General features: G+C 34.4%; 1 protein-coding gene across 1 annotated transcript; it reads right to left on the bottom strand.

Annotated features, from left to right (window-relative positions):
- Positions 1-346: 346 nt before the first annotated feature.
- LOC144958570 (uncharacterized) lies at positions 347-15,460 on the bottom strand. The gene is made up of 10 exons (XM_078890639.1): positions 15,146-15,460; positions 14,080-14,242; positions 11,905-12,100; positions 9,399-9,456; positions 8,811-8,991; positions 8,286-8,351; positions 7,497-7,657; positions 6,303-6,349; positions 2,115-2,229; positions 347-1,210 (listed from the first exon to the last, which is right to left on the bottom strand). Exons 1-10 carry the CDS (start codon positions 15,299-15,301, stop codon positions 1,088-1,090), a joined length of 1,266 nt encoding a protein of 421 aa, XP_078746765.1. The 5' UTR covers positions 15,302-15,460; the 3' UTR covers positions 347-1,087.
- Between the last annotated feature and the right edge of the window lie 4,146 nt (positions 15,461-19,606).

Below are 19,606 nucleotides of genomic sequence, written 5' to 3'. Positions count from 1 at the left end.
GTCTGTTATTTTGGATCCGAGGTAGGAGAACTCTGTTACCTCTTCAATTATATGTTCATCTATCCTAATTTGTTTTGCTGTGATGACCAGTACATGGAATATTAACCCATGATTTATTGTTTTATAGGCGCCTAAAGGACACCCCCTTCCATGTACATAACATTTATATATATATATATATATATAAAACCCAGGAGGAGGAGAGTATCCCCTCTGGATTTATATTTATTTCAAGTTTTTCAAGACCCCAGGAAGGGAGATTTATTGTTTGTTTGTTATTCCCCCTGTTTTTAATAATAATAATAATAATAATAATAATAATAATAATAATAATAATAATAATAATAATAATAATAGATCTTTATTGTCCATAAATATGGCAATTTGTCATTTAGTTACACTTGTTATAATGTTAAACGATAACTAAGATTGAACAGATATTTCACTCCTACTTATTTTCTCTCTCTCTCCCTCTCTCTCTCTATGGCTCAAGTAGAGCAACGCCTCATAAGGTAAGAAGTTTCTTTTTTCCATTATAGGATATCCAAACTGGAGACTGAGGTTTGTTTTAGAAGGGGAGGGGAGGGGGGGGGGAATGTAGGGAATGATATGCCTTTTTGTGTTGTGTGATTGTGTTTACTATCTCAATCGAGGTTGTTGTGAGCTTTTCTCAGTTGTCATGGTGTTCCGTTTTTGTGAATTGTGACGTCATGTCTTTTATCAGCACATATAAGCGACAGTCGCCGTTTACTCCCTCTCTTTTGCATATATTGGAATTCTATTAGAAGTATCATTTCGTTTACGATATATCCATCCTCGACTACAATGATGTACAGAATCTAGCTCGAAGTAGCTTTTTACCAGATCTAACAGACTCGACTACCAATCTACTGCTGAGTGGACAGGGAAAACGGAAAAAAAAAAAATCTCAACTTCACCCTGGATCAATCTTGGTTCATTTGTGTATGAAGCGAGAGCCCTACCAACTGAGCTATCATTACCTCCAATTGTGTAGATGCCTGCTTCTAAATCTTTCAAGTGGTTCAAAATATTTCAATAAATAGAACTACTAAACATGATTTCTTGGTCAAGAAGGATTTTTTGACATCCTGTTTTCCAGCTGTCTCTTATACTTGTACAGTATCTCTCTCGAGTCCTCGTCAGCCTTGGGCAAGTCTTTGACAAACTCAGCAAATTTTGTCACAGGGTGCTATGAAAATAATAATAATGATAATAACAATGATGATGATAATAATAATAATAATAATAATAATAATAATAATAATAATAATAATAATAATAATAATAATAATAATAATAATAATGATAATAATATTGATGACGATAATGATAATAATAATAAAAATAATAATGACAATAATAATAACATTAACATTAATACTTGTTTGATACCGTTTGGATAAGATGCTATTCTATCACAAAGTACTTTCCATCAGATCTAATTAATAGACCCAGGTACCCAATCCCTGCTAGAAAGTCAGAGTGGGGTCAGAAAAAAATAAATCTGGACCGTACCCTGGATCATAACTGATTTTGAAGTGAGTGCTTTACCAGGGACATAGTACTCCCATTTATTGCTGGGTGAATGGAATGGATGTAAGGGAAACAACTTCTATATCAATGGATCAAATTCAATAAAGGAAGGAGTGGCACCACCACTTTTCTACCTACATTGAACAGGATAAGAGGCAGTAACTTTTTACAAATGTCATGAAATACAATATGAGATGCACCATTTAAAAAATCAAAATAAAAGTTGCCCTCCAGAGAGAGCCTTCATAACACACTGGAAAACCTGTCCACAGTGTATTTCAAGATAATCTTCCTGAAAATAATGTCAAGTCGATTCAATAAATGAGTGAATCGAGTAAATTCACTTCATACATTTACTGCATATCAGAAAAATGTAAAAAATAAAAATTAAAAAAAAAAGAAGAAAAGGCAGAAATCATTTATAAAAAAATGAAAACCAATGTTAACCGTTCACGCATATCAGAAAAAATGAAAAAAAAAAGAAAAAAAAAAAAAAAGAAGAAAAGACATAAATCATTTATTTAAAAAAATGAAAACCAATGTTAACCGTTCACGCCTACCATTTTAATGAGATGAGCCTGTATTGCCTCCTCCATGTTCTCCCTCCTGACAGAAGCACACATTTGAGACACATACTGATCTCTGGCAATAGTCTCATCCTCAGTGATATTTTTTCTGTAATGAAGGAAAAGAGATAAATACTCCAAAAAAAACGTGATAAATAATATGAAATTGAATGTAAGCTTCAATTTAATTACAAAAACAGATCAAATGAACGTTTCGGGTTTCCCCTTTACCAACGGTTTTGTTTATTCATCTTAACAACGCCACTACCACATTATCTCATTCATCTGTAGTTTCATTCATCCTGTTTTGTTGATAACGGGGCAACCCGAAACGTTCATTTGATCTGTTTTTGCAATTAAATGGAAGCTTACATTCAATTTCATATTATTTATTTCTTCTAGCTTCGAGCAGCAACATTTACATTACTCAATAAAATGTGGGCAATTGCAGTTGTGACGTGAAAATTCAAAATCAACCAAGAAGTGGCCTTCAATTGATCCTCCACAGAGTATGGTTGTTTTAATCTAACCAGACATCATATCTAACAGTTTCATCAAGAGGTAGTAACTCTACTGCGATTTTGGCTTTGTTTTGTTTGTTTTTAAGGGTTTTATGGTGCTTGCAACACATTTAGGTTATATCAATGCCAGGAAAAAGGAAGAAAATTTAGACAGTAAAAGCATTATACATTTAAAAGGACTTGAAGGAAAAGTAAGACAGAGGGGAAATGGTTCAAATAGGGAACAGATGTAGATTCCAAGAACACACTATCAGTGTACTTAGTTTGAGATCACCTAAAAGTCTCACCCAGACACCAGCACAAGATCCCGCTAAGAGGAACACACTCAACTGTTTACAAATCATGTGTTAAAAATAGAAAATAACAGTACATACAGAGAGATGACTGACAAGGAAAAAAATATCATCTCCCAAAACAATAACTATGCATTTGACTGTTTCCCTCCCAGCCAGGGCCAGGACAAAACCAAGTAATCTCAGTCCAAGACAAAGACAGAATGCATGTTGGAAAACAGATATAGGGGGATAGAAGACACAGTATGTACCTCCCTGCCCACTATGGGAGGTCAGGAACCCCACCCAGGATTTTGGCTTTATTGAACCTTCAGTCGATTGTAGTTTATGCTATACTCTTTTAGTCAAAATGATTAGTCTTATCACGAGCTTTGAAAAAAACAAAACAACCAAAAGTAAAAAAACAGATGCTTTTATATAGTGAAATATTAATTGATATGATCAAAGACTTTACAAATGGTCTCTAGCCAACAGCATCACTAAATATGTAAGAGAAGAGCATTCTCAATATTATGTCTCTCTCTTTTCACAGAGACAATGGTGTGACTGTGAGCAGACAGGCACTTATTTTATACCTGAGTACAGTGAGTAAATGTGTAAAACGCCTTTTTCAAGGCTTCGACTCGAACCTGGGACCTGCAGGCAACAACGAGCCAGGTGTCATATCATCACTGGACCTCAAAGCCATATCAGACGATTTAAAAGGAATTCAAACTCAATGTTAAAGTTCAATGATGTTACAAATAATTAAATTCGAATTTATAAAGCATTTCCATACCAATTCAAGTTTCAAGATGAAAATCTATGATTATAACAATTATTTTATAAAAATACAATAGATTTTATTTTCTCCCCCAAAAGATAAAATGTAAATAATTAATTCTCAATCTACTTTTTTGTGCAACTATATGGTCTTGTGGTATGACACTCGCTTTCGGATCGGAAAGTCCTGGGTTATAGCCTTGCTCAGCACATAGTCCTTGGAGAAGGCTCTTTACTCACATTCCCTCACCGTACTCAGGTGTAAAATGAGTGCCTGGCCATAACAGCGTTGTCTCTGTCCGAAAAAAAATTGTAATTTCGCTTAACAGACGTCATGTCCTAAATGTTAAATTTTGCTGTTGGACAGGGACCCCTTGTCTGTCCTGTCAGAAATTCGCGATTGCAACTTAGACGCGAATTTGCGTTTTTTGCAACTTTTGCCGCTTTTTGCAACCGTGGTGCAACTCTTGCGGAAAACCCACTTTAAAAAGGCTATTTTTCTCCAAATCTCGTAAAAATATTGTGAACCGGTGCGGAAAACTTAATCCTATTTTCAAACTTGCTTGGGGGCCAAAAAGTACCCAGGGGATGTTTTTTATTCATAAAAAAGTCAATTTTTGACACAGGGACCTGAAATTTGGTGACTTTTCCTAAAATGATAAGGGCCATGACAATGCCAAATTTCATGCTTATCACGTGCATAATTTACTCACACTGAGCATGCTCATCTGGAATTTGAGATTTTCCGATTTGGGGTCCAAATGGTTCAAAGAGAAAAATACTAAAAAGTACGATTTCCTCATTTTGGGTCCATTTGGCCCCATGACTTTATGGAGAAAAATACTAAAGATTTCAACAGAGGAATGCTATTTCTTTCATTTCATTCAACAATTTTCTATAATAATAATAATAATAATAATAATAATAATAATAATAATAATAATAATATTAATAATAATAATAATATCAATAATAATAATAATAATAATAATAATAATAATAATAATAATAATTATTATTATTATGATGATAATAATAATAATAAATAATAATAATAAACATAATACTAATAGATAATTTTTATTATCATTATTGTTATTATCATTATAATTTTTTTCCTTATTAGTTTAAATAAACTTTTCACGCTCGTAGTAAACAAATAATAATGAACTGTGTTGAGTGTGGTCTTTGTGTATGGTAGTAGTCAATTCTGTCTTCAGTGTGATCATCATGTTGCCTGTTATTGTCCTGTTATGCGAATACATTTATTTTTATCTATCCCCTTTGCAGTTTTTGATTTAGTGCAACTTTTGCCATTTTTTGCAACTTTTGGTGCAACTTCCTTGATTTTCTGGTGCAACTTTGCACTTTTCAGTGCAACTTTTTGACAGGACAGACGTGCAAAGCACTTTGAGCACGTTTCGTGGATAAAGCACTGTATAAAAGCTCAATATTTTTTTTACTTTCAACCATTGTTGATGACCACATCACAGATCAGGAAAACAAGTCATTGTCTACTTACAATTTTGATATTTGTGATGAAAAAGTTATTGATCAGCACACCAACCTCTAACTTCCAACTGTAATTCAGATTTGTGTTTTTGCGCTGTGAATTGTTTTTTGTTTTGATTGGTTGTTTGTTTGATTTTTCTTATTCTTCTTTTCTAAAGCAAATACTTCCAACCATCATTTTGTATCACATGTGTAAAATGTGTTGTCTGTTCGTTATGTAAGTAATTAAATGGCTGTGGTCTTTTGTTTTGTTACTTAAATTTCTTTTTTTAAAAATTGTACTTATTTATTTTATGAATGCAAAGCACCAAGATCCTGTTGTAATCGTGGTATACTATACAAATGTTATTTATTTGTTAATATTATTATTATTATTTTAAAGAGGTACGATTCCATATGACCCCTTTTGTTTTCTCTAATAGGAGTAAACGAGCCAAGCTAAAAATTGCATTAATGACTATTTGTGATGTAATCGTGTAATTGGCTTCAACAATTTTAATTGTAGGTCAAGGCAATCATCTATTTATCGAAAAATTAATGACCTCTGACCTTCACCTTATAAAATGATTTTTCCGTATTCTGCACCAATCGGAAGTTGTATTGAATTTATGACTTCTGACCTTCACCTTTTAAAATAAATTTTCATGCTCAGCACAGAATGAACTTGTATGGAGTTGGGTCACCATAACTTTATACATCACTTAAATAATAAAAACAAAGGGGGATAATACGCAACAATGTCACTTAAAATTTTTTTTTAGTTAAAACTAAAATCTACTTCTAATCTCGACTTTCTTGAAAATTATATTTACTTTTCTCAAACTTTCATATATACTGACTTAAACGATGATTTTATAGGAAATTGTATATTTGGAGTGCTTTAATACATTTTTTGACCATTATTGAATATTTTTTAAAGGAAACTGTACAAATGGAGTGTTTTTGACCAATTATTGAATATTTGGTAATTTCGGAGATGGGCCTTCACAAGCCAGCCCATCCCTCGGCCTGAAAATCCAATAAAAGTAAAAAAAAGTATATTTTAAAAAGAGACAAAGTTCAAAGATTGTAAAAACTAGAATAAAATGACTCACACAAAATTGTTACTTCTTGATATGTCCTTGTCCAAATCATGAGATTTCTGTCAATCATTTAAGAAGGAAAAATAAAATGATGATAGAATAACCACAGTAACATTCCAGCCAGACTAATTAAAGAGAGAGAGAGAGAGAGAGAGAGAGAGAGAGAGAGAGAGAGAGAGAGAGAGAGAGAGAGAGAGAGAGAGGGAGAGAGAGAGAGAGAGGGAGAGAGAGAGAGAGAGAGAGAGAGGAACAGAGAGAATGAGAGAGAGAGGAACAGAGAGAATGAGAGAGAGAGTGTGTGAAAGAGATTGAGGGAGAGAGAGAGTGAAAGAGATTGAGAGATTTATATTCAGGCCTTTTCCATGGCAATCTGAAGATTGTCTAGCCTAAACTTTTCACAATATATCAAACTCTAATGTGGAGAGAGAGAGGACAGAGAGACGAGGAGAAGAGTAGATAGATGAGAGAGGCTAAGAGAAGAGAAGAGAGTGGGGGGGGGGAGATGAGAATAGAGGAGGAGAGAGAGAGAGAGAGAGAGAGAGAGAGAGGAAGAGAGAGAGAGAGAGAGAAGAGAGTAGAGAAAGCGGGAGATGAAGAGAGAGGAAGAGAGAGTGGGGAGGGAGAGGATGGAGAGAAGAGAGAAGGAAGGGGGGGGGGGGAGGAGGAAGAGAGAGAGGAAGAGAAGAGAGAAGAGAGAGAGGAGAGTGAGAGAAGCAGAGAGAGATGGGGGGGAGGAGGAAGAGAGAGGAGGAAAGAGAGAGAGAGAGAGAGAGAGAGAGAGAGAGAGGAAGAGAGTGAGAGAGAAAGCAGGGGGAGGATGAGAGAGAGAGGAAGAGAGAGAGTGGGGGCGGGGGGGGGGGATGGGAGAGAAGAGAGAAGGGAAAGGGGAGAGAGAGAGAGAGAGAGAGAGAGAGAGAGAGAGAGAGAGAGAGAGAGGAGGAGAGAAGAGAGGAGTAGAAGATAGAGAGAAGGGAGAGATGAGACCATATGGAATGGAAGATGCAGAGTAGATAGACGAGATGCTGAATTAAAAGGAAAAGTGAGAGAGAAAGCAGGGGAGTCAATCTGAGAGAGGCATAAGAGATGGGCTGGATGGTAGAGAGTAGTATGAGGAAAGGGGAGAGAGAGAGAGAGAGAGAGAGAGAGAGAGAGAGAGAGAGAGAGAGAGAGAATGAGGGGTAGAAGAAAGAAGGGAGAGATTCTGACCTTTTCCATGGCAATGTGAAGATTGTCCAGCCTTAACCTCTCAACCAATGCTGAATTTAAACCGTAATACTCCAATCGCTGGTTCTTCAATCTAGCCACCTCTTTATACAATGGGTGCATGGTAATGGTATTGCTCTCTTGAGTCACGGTGGACAAGTTTTCTGAAATTGTACCAAAAAAAAACAAGTATGATATACGTGTCAGTGCATGACATAATCAGTCGCAAAGTGAAAATTTTGGATTTGCATTATTTTGCATTTTCTAAAAGAATATGCTCACTAGAGCATTTTAATCTTAATTCGAAGTAAATCGGGTGATTTTTCATGAAGTTACAGGTTGAATGGCTGTAAAAAATATTTAGAAGTGAAATTAAGCTTTGATATTTCATGAAGATGTACAAAAACGTTGATTTAATCATTTAAGACAAGAACTCATTTTGGATAAAAATTGATCTTCTAACTGAACTTGGCAATATCTCAGTTCAAACATTTTCACCACCCGACTGATTATGCTATTCATTGTTTGAACACAACACTTCCTTTCGTCTATTTGGGTGCATTTTCAGTGATTCAATTCGTTAATACTGACTACCCTTTGAAATTAAAAGATGTGGTCGGATGTTCTTAAAAGCACTAGACATGCCAATAAAAAAACATTCTTTTGTATGTTTTAAGTATTTGTGGACGACGAAAGAGCCTGACCAAAAACATTAACAGTTTTTTAAAAAAAAATAAATAAAAGTACCAAAAAAAAGGAGCAATTAAATTAAACAGATTCTTCAATACTGACCTGATTTCTTTTTACATTTCTCTATCATCTTTTGACAAAATCGCTTCTCTTCTTTACTTGGAGGAGCTGAAATTTAAAAAAAAAAAAAAGAACAATTCTGAAATTAGAATATATTTTCAGATTTTGCTAGTTGTAAGCCACAGTGCAGCACTGCGAAACCGAGCAATTGGTGCCAAATATTTTGCTGCTTTATAAAACAGGGCAGAATCCCACTGAACCATCCCCCCCCCCCCCCCCCCCCCCCCCCCCCCCACCAACCGATAAATTGCTATAAGCTCTAAGACAAAGCATCAATAAAGAAAGTTTTTAAAAATTCACCATTTCAATGTCAAGAGCCATCACCAATACTAAATTATAAAGTGGGGTGTTTTAAAATTCAACTTTAAGAGACTTTGCCAATCGAGGGAAATGTTTGACACAGTGAAATCAACGGAAAATTTCAGGAAAAAAACAAACTCCTAGAATTCTGCGGAAGATTATCATCACTGGATATAGAACCAGAGTTAGACTGTACATCACACATACCTCTTAAGAGATATTGAGAGTCTTGAAGAACTGAACCAGATGTATCTGAATCAACTGCCAGGCTTCTTGGACTCTGTAGTTCCTTTAGTCGCAAACGGCGAAGAGCAAAGGTCACAAACTCTAGACGAGCAGCCTCTGTTTCTTCTTCGTCAAGACTCTCACTTGCCTCTGTTTCGTCACCCTATGAATCAAATGATTCGACTTTTTAAAATAATACTGACTTGCCAACCACCAACTACTCTCATTTGATTTTATTTTGTCATAATATTTAATTTAGAATACAGAATTTTTTGTCATAACTTCCAGAAACATCTAAAGAGATCATCAAAATCATGTCTTATAAATATCCATAATAGATGAAAGAAAAAATGCAGAAATTTTAAAATAAAATAATGAAAAGAGGGCAGGACAATGTCAAATAATCCTAAAATGTTATAAAAAGATAATGCTAAAAAAAATTAGAATGCATTTTGTGAGGAAGGAGGGAGAGCCTGTGGGTAGAGAAAGAAATGGTGAGCTGAGAGGAAAAAGAGATGATAAATAGTCTGCATATAGACACATCTACGAAATCATAAGCAATACCCTTACCTCAAAGTCAAGGGAATAAGGTCTGGTCACAAATTCACTTTGTTCTAGCTCTTCAATGCTGAAATATGAAGAAATAGAAACTTGGCATAAAAGGTGAAATAAGATTGAACAATTATTGAATAGCGACGCACAGTTACACCTATGTGATGAATTCTTTTGATATTTATTTGTTTCATGACAACATTTCACTCATTTATGTATTAAACGTTGTATGATTGTTCGTATTAATGAATGGTATGTACTTCAAACGTTTAGATTTCTGCTTCAAATCCTCGGAAAAATCGTTCGTATCAATGTTTTGGTCTCGAGGAAATTGAAATGGCGGCGGCTATGTTTACTTCCGACACAAAATTGCACCGCTAATTTCATCTTATTTCGCGATTTGTTGATTGAAGACCTATCCTTCGCTTAATATTATATAAAGCGTCGTATGATGATTTAGAATTACAGAGAAGCATCAAAAATAATAAACCATCCTCTTGATGGAGTCGAAAGAATTCATGGAAAAGCAATAGAAAGGAAGCATTCTGAATTACAAACAATAAAAAACATATTTTATACCATGAATTTAGTCATTTACCATCTGGGAGAAGATTTTGTCAGATTAAATGTAGAACTAACAAGTATAAATCAACGTTGGCTCCATCAGCAATAAAAATTTTGAATATTTCATATGGTACAGCAAAACCAAGGATAGATACGTTGACTGATTGACTGATTAATTTATTTAATGTTAGATTAAGTGACCAATTGATAATGATGATAATATTTGGTGTTGAATTGCCGAAAATGTAACGAATTGAAAATGAAATGAATATGTTTATGTTGTGTATATCGCACGCATGAAAGAAAGAGAGGAAGAGAGAGAGAGAGAGAGAGAGACGGAGAGAGAGAGAGAGAGAGAGAGAGAGAGAGAGAGAGAGAGAGAGAGAGAGAGAGAGAGAGAGAGAGAGAGAGAGAGAGATTTTTGTTTGTTTGTTGCTTTAGGTCTCTTCCAACACAATTGAGGTTATATGAGAGACCGCTGAAACAAAAAAAAAAAACAAGCAATCTAACAAAAATAGTACAAATGTAAATCAAAATCATAACCTAAAGATATCATAAAAATTATAAATAACCAAGAACAAACAGGCAGAAGATTTACAGAAAAAATAATATCCCCTGTCAAAAATACAATCACAAACCAAAGAAGCAGGATAGGCTAGTAAAGAGAAGAAGAAACGACATCACTATCGGATCGTACACCCATGCGAACATCATAGGTATATGGTTCAAGGGTGATGCTCCCATCCAACCACCCGCTGAGAGAGAGAGAGAGAGAGAGAGAGAGAGAGAGAGAGAGAGAGAGAGAGAGAGAGAGAAAGAGAGAGAGAGAGAGAGATAGAGAGAGAGAGAGAGAGAGAGAATAAGTAGGAGTGAAATATCTGTTCAATGTTATAGTTATCATATAACGTTATAACAAGTGTAACTAAATGACAAATTGCCATATTTATGGACAATAAAAATCTATTATTATTATTATTATTATTATTATTATTATTATTAAAGAATCATATTCATATAATTAAAATTGAGACAAAACAACGTTTTGGTCCTTGGCCTTCTTCAGGAGAGGGACGAAAATTTTCAAAAATCTATGAGGAAAAATCACTTTTGAATAATATAAGCAACAGATAGAGATGTAAAGTTGAAGTCTATACAATTAGTTATGTATAAAGATCATCAGCAACTCTTTTAATGAAAGAAATATACAGCAAAAGTTCTTTCTTTTCACCAAAAAGCTTTTAACTGTACAGCTCCAAGCCCGTGGAATTCTCTTAATCATTATCATAAAAAAATCATAAAAGTAAGAAAGAATAGAAAACGGGGTAAATAAACAAAAGATTCATCATGATATTGATACTTTTATTGACGCAATGAACCCTTGATTCGGCTATGAATTCACTGCATTGTATTTTTATTTTTTTTTCAAAATTGATAATTTATTTTGTAAAGTACCCAGAGCTTGTGTTTTACATGAGAATGAGCGCTGTATAAATGTGTATTATTACTATTATTATTACTGAACAAATGACTTCTCAGAATAATAAGTGAGTGATAAAAAAGATTTGCACTTATTCTTATGCTTTTCCATTTAGTTTTGTATTATGAAAACTGAAAATACAAGTATGTACCAATGCCTACTTGGGTATCAGGATGCAAAAGACATGCTACAAAGACGACCAATAAAAAATGGTCTTCAACAACAAAGCCAAATGTTTCATGTTTCACACTCAACAATTAATTAAAGACACCAGACAGAAACTAAGAAACTAATTCCAAAATTTTCTTTTCTTCCAAACTGTTTGTCTCTAGCTGATTTTTGGATTTACCCATTTTGTGCACCCTTTCACAGCCTGTACTGTTAGCTCACACTGACTGAAGGCAGAAAATGCAGTTCTATCACTAGGATCAAAACTTTCATAATCTTTAAAACGTTACAAAATTACAAAATTAAACGCCTCACTCTTTGACTATTTCTGTGACATCTTTCCAGCTTTTGTATGTGGTCGTGCCACTTTGAGTAGTGAACACATCTGAGGACACAAAGCTGTCAGTATAGGAGTAAAGCTGCTCTGTGTCCGTGTCATGTGATACATCCTCGTCATTAGAATCCAACTCTACAAACGTGCTGGATCCATATGTGGGAATGCTGGAAGCTTCTGTTGAAGAGAATAAGGGAATCAAACCACTTTTCAACAACAAGATATGAAGTGAGTAGAAAAGTGCCAGAAGACAATAGAGAATAAAAATTTTTCGCGGCGGTGGTGGGGTTTGAACCTGCGACCTTATTGGTACGACAACTCCGCCTGGCAGGTGAGAGCGTGGCTCTACCGTCTGAGCTATCCACGAACACAAAAATATTCGTATCAAACCCAAGTCTTAATTTGTCATCCTCATGCTGCCTCAATCAGGTTTCAGCCATTTTGTGACGGAAATGCAAATATAACCTCAGTGCTGAAAGAGTTAAGAACACAGTATGTGCTATTTGGGTGACATTGCATATACAGTGTTTTTAAATGAATCTATACCCACCACCACACAAGAAATGTAGCTGGTGGAGTTCTTGATTTTAGGGTCATTGCTATCTATAATATAGCATGAAGGTAAGAGAGAAATGCCACCAAAAAAAAATATCTGAGAATAAAAACAGCATTGTGCCTGGTAGTCCAACGGTGGACCCAAATTGCTACCGTACCTCCACCAGGCTGAAGTAGAGAAGTGTTGAGTGAATGCACCAGCAATGAGCTATCTGCCAACCCCCCAAAGATAGTGTTATCAAACTCAGTGATGATTCACTAAGCAATAATGATGCTGTGTTCCTTTGAATTATAGTGTAAGCCGCTTTTAATTGGAACAACATCATCAAGCAATCTACCATTCCAATTAAGCTGTGTCCCAGTTAAGTGATTCTGTGAATGGCCTCCCATATAGCAATCTATCAGGCATACACACACGTTTATTGCAGTAGCTATATATCTGGCCCCCCAGGAAAACGCGACAGATGCGGCAGCATAATTCACCTTTTACCGCATAATTATGCAAAATATGGTTTTTAGCGTGAATTTATGACCATTGTATGAAGAAAAATGAAACCGAAAAAGTCCGACGATGTTCCCAAATACGTGACAGTGACTTCCCCTTAACTTTAAAGGGAGGCTATTCCAATTCCAAGTGTACGATTTGATTTGTCTTCTCGAGATCTAACCAAAACCAAGTGATCACTGCCTTTCTCTCGCTAACCGGCTAAACATTGCTATGATAGATATGCAGTGAAACACTGGTGATCCGAAATGGAAGGGACCATTGACTATGTTTTTTTTGGGTTTTTTTATTTTTGGGGGGGGGGGGGGGGGGGGGGGGGGGGGCAGGTTGGGGTGTTTAATAGCAAAACATAGATGCTAAATTTCTTCTTGGGTTAACCAATTTTGGTTTAACAGTCTTTCACTGTACATTGTTTAAGTCAGGAGATCCTACAAATACATTTGTATGTAGTATTGGTACCGCCAATACACACCTGAATGGGGTGAGGTTCTAGTGGAGTGCCACATTTTTGGCAGTCCATTTCTGATGAAGTGCCCGCTTTGGCTGCTTGTGCCAAATGGTACATATATACACCACGATCAACAGCGCTGATGCTGAGCGCAGCTTTTCTGTTTACAATCTGATATTGTCAGACACGCGCAGGAGTCTTAGCACAACGTCTCTGCAACATCTAGCTTTTCTGTGCTACAACAAAAAATTAAGTTTTGAATTTGCGGTGTAGTTCTTTAATTTTGAATTGGTTAAATGTAAATAAATCAATGAAAAATTTAGACAGCGATTTATTACTTTTTTCTTGTTTTGCATAATTTGTAATTTCCCTTGCATAATTTGCCTCCCCCCCCCCCCCCCCCCCCCCCCATAATTTGGGATATTTTTTTGCATAATTCCGGGGGCCATATATATAAAATTATTATCAGAGCATCCCTTCATTTAATTGTCTAAAGTTTTGTGTCTCATTTTCACACAATTTAACATTACATGTGTGCATGCAGTCAAGATAGCAGTAGCAGATGTAAGAGAATGAGTTACAACTTTAGGGGTTTTTTCATCTGATTTTAAAATTTAATTTCTATTTTAACTGGATGATATAACATACTGGGTGTAGTTTCTGTATCATGGATGAATGTATCATCACTATAAAGATGCTCGGATGGCAACCAAGTTATTCCATCCTCACTCGCCTCAGATGCTAACTGGTCACTTGTAAGCGATGATCCGTCTTCTTCAACTATGGACTCTTCATCAGCAAAATGAACACTCTGTTTAATAAAAAAAAAACAACGATTGCCATAATAACCTAACAATAATAATGACGAGGATTATGATAAAGATGATAATAACAACAACAATAATAACAATAATAATAATAATAATAATAATAATAATAATAATAATAATAATAATAATAATACATTGTGGTATTCAGAGTCAGTTCTAGATAACTGCTTACACAGCTATTCAGAGTTGACTCTCAATTAAAGTACTTAGTTATTCAGAGTCAAGTATCAAGTTCAGTTCTTGCGAGATGAGCAATTTTCATTTTGATACTAAACATAACAGTTACAGGCTTGTTACTTTAGCAATTTTAGGCCCAAATTATTAAAACTTTGCAATTTTTCAGCATCATCGCACTAGACTAAAAATATTTATTACGGAACTTTGGTTTTTTAAATATATGTTGATTCAGATTATTTCAGTATAGCTAAAAGAATAACTGAAGATAGATGATTAAAATATGCGTAGTGTGTTAATATTAAGTAGTCTGATTATTTTTCTATTGTAAAAAATAATAATTAATTTTTACAGAGACAGATATAAACCTAAATAAATCATTTAATATAAATATAATGCCTTACTGTTTACTTTTAGATCTAAGATAAACGGTTCCAAAGCTAAATGTTTTTACTTCTTAAAATTTACTATTGAGCTCAAAATGGCATTTTAAACCAGTAGACTGATATTGATAAGGAATCGTAATATGAATCAGTCCTGTTACTATGAAAAATCAGCCAAGAATAAGAGCTCGTCCCATGCGCATTGGAATTTGAGTCCGACTATGACTAGCCATGGGAGACTATTCAGACTCGAGTCCGAATAGACGCAGCCATACCCTACTGGTTCCTTCGTTTTGTTTTTCATTTTCTCAAGTTAGATTTGTTTACCTTCTCTGTTTTTGATTTATGTTTAACATGAGTTAACGATTCCGAAATCGACGAATGCTCGTTGTCACTATCAACATCAACAAATGAAAGCGTCCTTCTTGGTTCGTTGGAATAAGACTTGCGCAAACTGGATGATAATCCTGATCCATCCATCATTTTTTTAGGGACTCTCACAAAATCCAAAGATAAATATACAATAGTACATAATGTTATGTATTTAAGTGCCCTAAGTTTCAAATAAATCGAAGAGATATATAGTGAGAGATTTCAAATTCAGGAAGACATGTCTTCTCACGAATCACACGAATGATCAATGAACTTGGGGAGTTGAATTTCTACTTTCACTTTCGTTTTCAATTTTAGAGAAGCTTAGGATAGATAGTTCGAAGATGACGTCACTCAGGTCTTTGTTATTGTTTTTTGCCATCCGCGTTTATGAGTAATGCTCACTGAACTGTATTAACCCGACTATAAACGTTCATGGATACACACAGTTTTGTGTGTTGTTCCGTTATACTTCTGGATGGTGGCGAACGAATCGGCGATCTCAAGAAGTGGGTGAGAGAGGGATCTAGAAATGACTTTGGGTTTGAAACGAATATTTTTGTGTTCGTGGATAGCTCACACGGTAGAGCCACGCTCTCACCTGCCAGGCGGAGTTGTCGTACCAATAAGGTCGCAGGTTCAAACCCCACCACCGCCGCGAAAAATTTTTTTATTCTCTATTGTCTTCTGGCACTTTTCTACTCACTTCATATCTTGTTACTTCCGGATGGCAATGTTATGAGCTTCTTAGCCAAGCGCATACTATCTATACATTAGATTAGATTCTTCTCTGGTATGGATATACAGGTTTTTAACGATATTACTGCAGAAGATTTCACTGCAAAGATATATCCAAAGGTCGTCTTCAAATTCACGTCCTCTTTCCTTATGTGGTCACCGTCTCGTGTGTTCTTCTTCTTCTTCATCATCATCATCATCTTTAATATTATTATTTTTTTTTATTAATTATTACTGTTATTGTTGTTGTTATTATGTATTCTTATCCTTATCTTTATTTTTATTTATTATCATTTATTAGATATTATTATTATTGTTATTATCATTATAATTAACATTAATAATAATGATAGTAATGATAATAATAATAATGATGTGCCCTTGCAATATATATATATTAATAATGATAATAATAATAATAATAATAATAATAATAATAATAATAATAATAATAATAATAATAATAATAATAATAACAATATTTATAAAATAATCTTATATTTATGTTATTATATATATTCTAATTATAACAGGAAGCCCGTGATAATCCGAGGACTAGACTTAGGATCATGTTGTACCACTTGGAATCCAGCATATCTGTCTCAGAAAGTAGGAGACAGGGATGTCAAAGTTCACATTTCATCATCCTGTCAAATGGACTTCATAAATAAAAACTTTATATACAGGTATGTAGATTTTTGCTCTCATGAGAACATACTCTCGGTCTGGCAGGATTTTTTTTTTCTTCAGTCAAACATGGCTAATCCACCAATTTCAAGGACGTGGCAGAGATAGAACAATTTCTTGCCAAAATACGAGTAAAACTGAGCACACCCTCATTAAAGTCAGCGATGAAAAACACTGGAGAAGAATTTAAAATGTGGGATTGAGCACACCCTCATTAAAGTCAGCGATGAAATACACTGAAGAATAATTTAAAATGTGGGATTGAGCACACCCTCATTAAAGTCAGCGATGAAATACAATGAAGAAGAATTTAAAATGTGGGATTGAGCACACCCTCATTAAAGTCAGCGATGAAATACACTGGAGAAGAATTTAAAATGTGGGATTGATGCTCTGAGATAAAGAAGACATCTGCTGACAAAAATAACTGTCAAACCTTGCCCTGTTCAAACTCACATTCATATGGAACAGACATTACAATATCAAACTCAACACTTGACTAAACATGCACAATGCTCATGTAAAATCTATCCTTTATAATTCTGGAACATGGGCACTTACCAAGGAAGATTTGGTTGTTTGCAGATTGCTGTCTATTAAACCGACAAATAAAATCAGAGAAAGACGGATTAAAATAAAAATGTTACTGTTTATAAGAAAGAAAATGACCCTTGCATGTCCCAGGGTTAAATCAAGGAATAAACAAATCGAGAGTATAGCATTAAATCTAGATAATAGGTTACTCTATAGTAGTCCAAACATACTGATACTGTCATTTTTGGGTCATGACAACGGTGGACATTAGGCTGTGCCATTTTAGATCTTTGAAAAGTTGGCCGCTTTGCATCATAAACAACACTCCCCCCCCCCCCCCCCCCCTACTCCCTCACCCCCTCTCTCTCTCTCTCTCTCTCTCTCTCTCTCTCTCTCTCTCTCTCTCTCTCTCTCTCTCTCTCTCTCTCTCTCACTATAATAGTTATATATTATTTAAGATTTCAGTATGACCCGTAATGTTTTCTTACTCATCATTAGTTTAACGATTCATTGATGATGTTATTAAATAAATCGTTTTGTATTATTTGTATCAAAAGCATTTAGATACTAGTAATTCATGCCTTTAACCATGTCATGTTATATTAAAACACATTTTTGAATTATCAGCTAAGTATAAGTGAAATATTTTTCATTGGTATTTTCAGGTCTCTCCCCTTTGATGAATTTGTACGGAGAGCCTCAGAACTAGATCACAAAGAATTATTATTATTATTATTATTATTATTATTATTATTATTATTATTATTATTATTATTATTATTATTATTATTATTATTATTATTATTATTATTATTATTATTGTTATTATAAATTATTATTATTATAAATTATTATTATTATTATTATTATTATTATTATTATTATTATTATTATTATTATTATTATTATTATTATTATTATTATTATTATTATTATTATTATTATCATTATTATTTTTTTTTTTCAAAAGTTATGCCCAATTTTGTTTGTTTTTTTTATTTCCCTCGTACTTTGCAATAATATCCACACGTTTTGTTCATAGAATGAATATTATACAATGCTTTCATCTCTTTCTATTTGTTAACTCTCTCCTTACCAGCCATTTTCAGGATTTTCCCCAAAACTTCACACCAAACTAACACAAAAATAGATTTTTTATTACTCAAACATAATAGCAGTAAAGTTCTTGTGATACATAATCACTTTTGCAAAGCATGCTGTTCATTTTCTTTAAATTTTATGATGTACAAAAGAAATTTGAATAAGGAAAATATTGTTTGTATCGTAACGAATGTGACGATTTTCATATAGCTGGTAAGGAAAGGGTTAAACGAATTATTTTTATCGTGCCCGATAACACAACGAGTTTGGCAGTCCCTCCCAAATTTCGACAGTTTTTGCACAAGCAATTCCAATATTATAATTCAGATAAAAGGATTCTATGTTTGGCACAAATGCTTTGTTAACTCACTCAATCCTAGAGATTTTTGGTACTTTTCAAAATTTGAAGAAAAAAAATGTATTAAAAATAAGCATGTGCATAATTATTTTTATTCAACTACCATTAACAAATCATTATCTTTGATACTACGCTTATTAAAAATTTGTCTCAGAAAAATGCAATAAATAGGCATGGGGTCAAAGTAACCCGGGTAAACTACGGATATAGTCGGTGTTAGGGTTGAGTGAGTTAATGCGATGGAATTGCCGCATCATTAAATATGTAGGAAACAATAATATGAGTAACTAAACACTCTCGATTAAAAAGATTGCTTTTAAAGGAACCCATACTAGTGTAAAAGGAAACTTTTTGAAAAGTCGATAATTTAGGAGTTGGTGGTCCCGTCAGATTATATCAAAATTACAATATTATATTTTGTTGTTTGTTTGTTTGTTTGTTTGCATCATCACCTACACCTATATAAGGCGGCGGTCCACTTTAATTTTGTGGGCAGGGTCGCTAAGTCAGTTATCAGTGACTGTATTTAAACAAATTGACCAAACCATATCATATGGAAAGTGGTTCAAAACGTTGATTTTTTTCCCCCACCAGAGGTCTTGGTTTCACTTTTGTCTATGGTTTCGCTATGGCCAGAGGTCAAATCGTTTTTTTTTTTTTTTTTGTTTTTTTTTTTGGGGGGGGGGGGGGGGGTTGTTTTGTTTTTTGTTTTTGTGTTTGTTTGTTTTTGTATTTTGTTGTTGTTGTTTTTTTTAATCTGACCAACAGCTAGGATGTAACATGTAGATCGTGACATAACGCTTGTTGGAAATATTACAACATTTTTTTCCGACATAGAAAACGCTGTTAAAGGCCAGGTACTCATTTCACACGTGAGTACAGTGAGAGAATGTGAGTAAAAAGCCTTTTCCAAAGACTCCATTATAATGTGTCGAGCGAGGCTGGTTCGAACCCTGGACCTTCCGATCTGAAAGCGAGAGACATAACACTAAACCACA

Source organism: Berghia stephanieae, chromosome 13 (genome assembly GCF_034508935.2).
Source record: "Berghia stephanieae isolate SIO BIC M18660-M18661 chromosome 13, UCSD_Bste_1.3, whole genome shotgun sequence".
NCBI lineage: Eukaryota > Metazoa > Mollusca > Gastropoda > Nudibranchia > Aeolidiidae > Berghia > Berghia stephanieae.
The sequence above is the reverse complement of the archived record's forward strand: the minus strand, read 5'-3'. Positions and strand labels throughout refer to the sequence as shown.

Excerpts from the sequence above, each read along its gene's own strand:
- LOC144958570 (XM_078890639.1), bottom strand. The coding sequence starts at position 15,301 with ATGATGGATGGATCAGGATTATCATCCAGTTTGCGCAAGTCTTATTCC. Across the intron at positions 14,243-15,145 it reads ATAAATCAAAAACAGAGAAG|AGTGTTCATTTTGCTGATGA; the intron begins GTAAACAAATCT and ends TTTATTAAACAG. Across the intron at positions 9,457-11,904 it reads GTCACAGAAATAGTCAAAGA|CATTGAAGAGCTAGAACAAA; the intron begins GTGAGGCGTTTA and ends TTCATATTTCAG.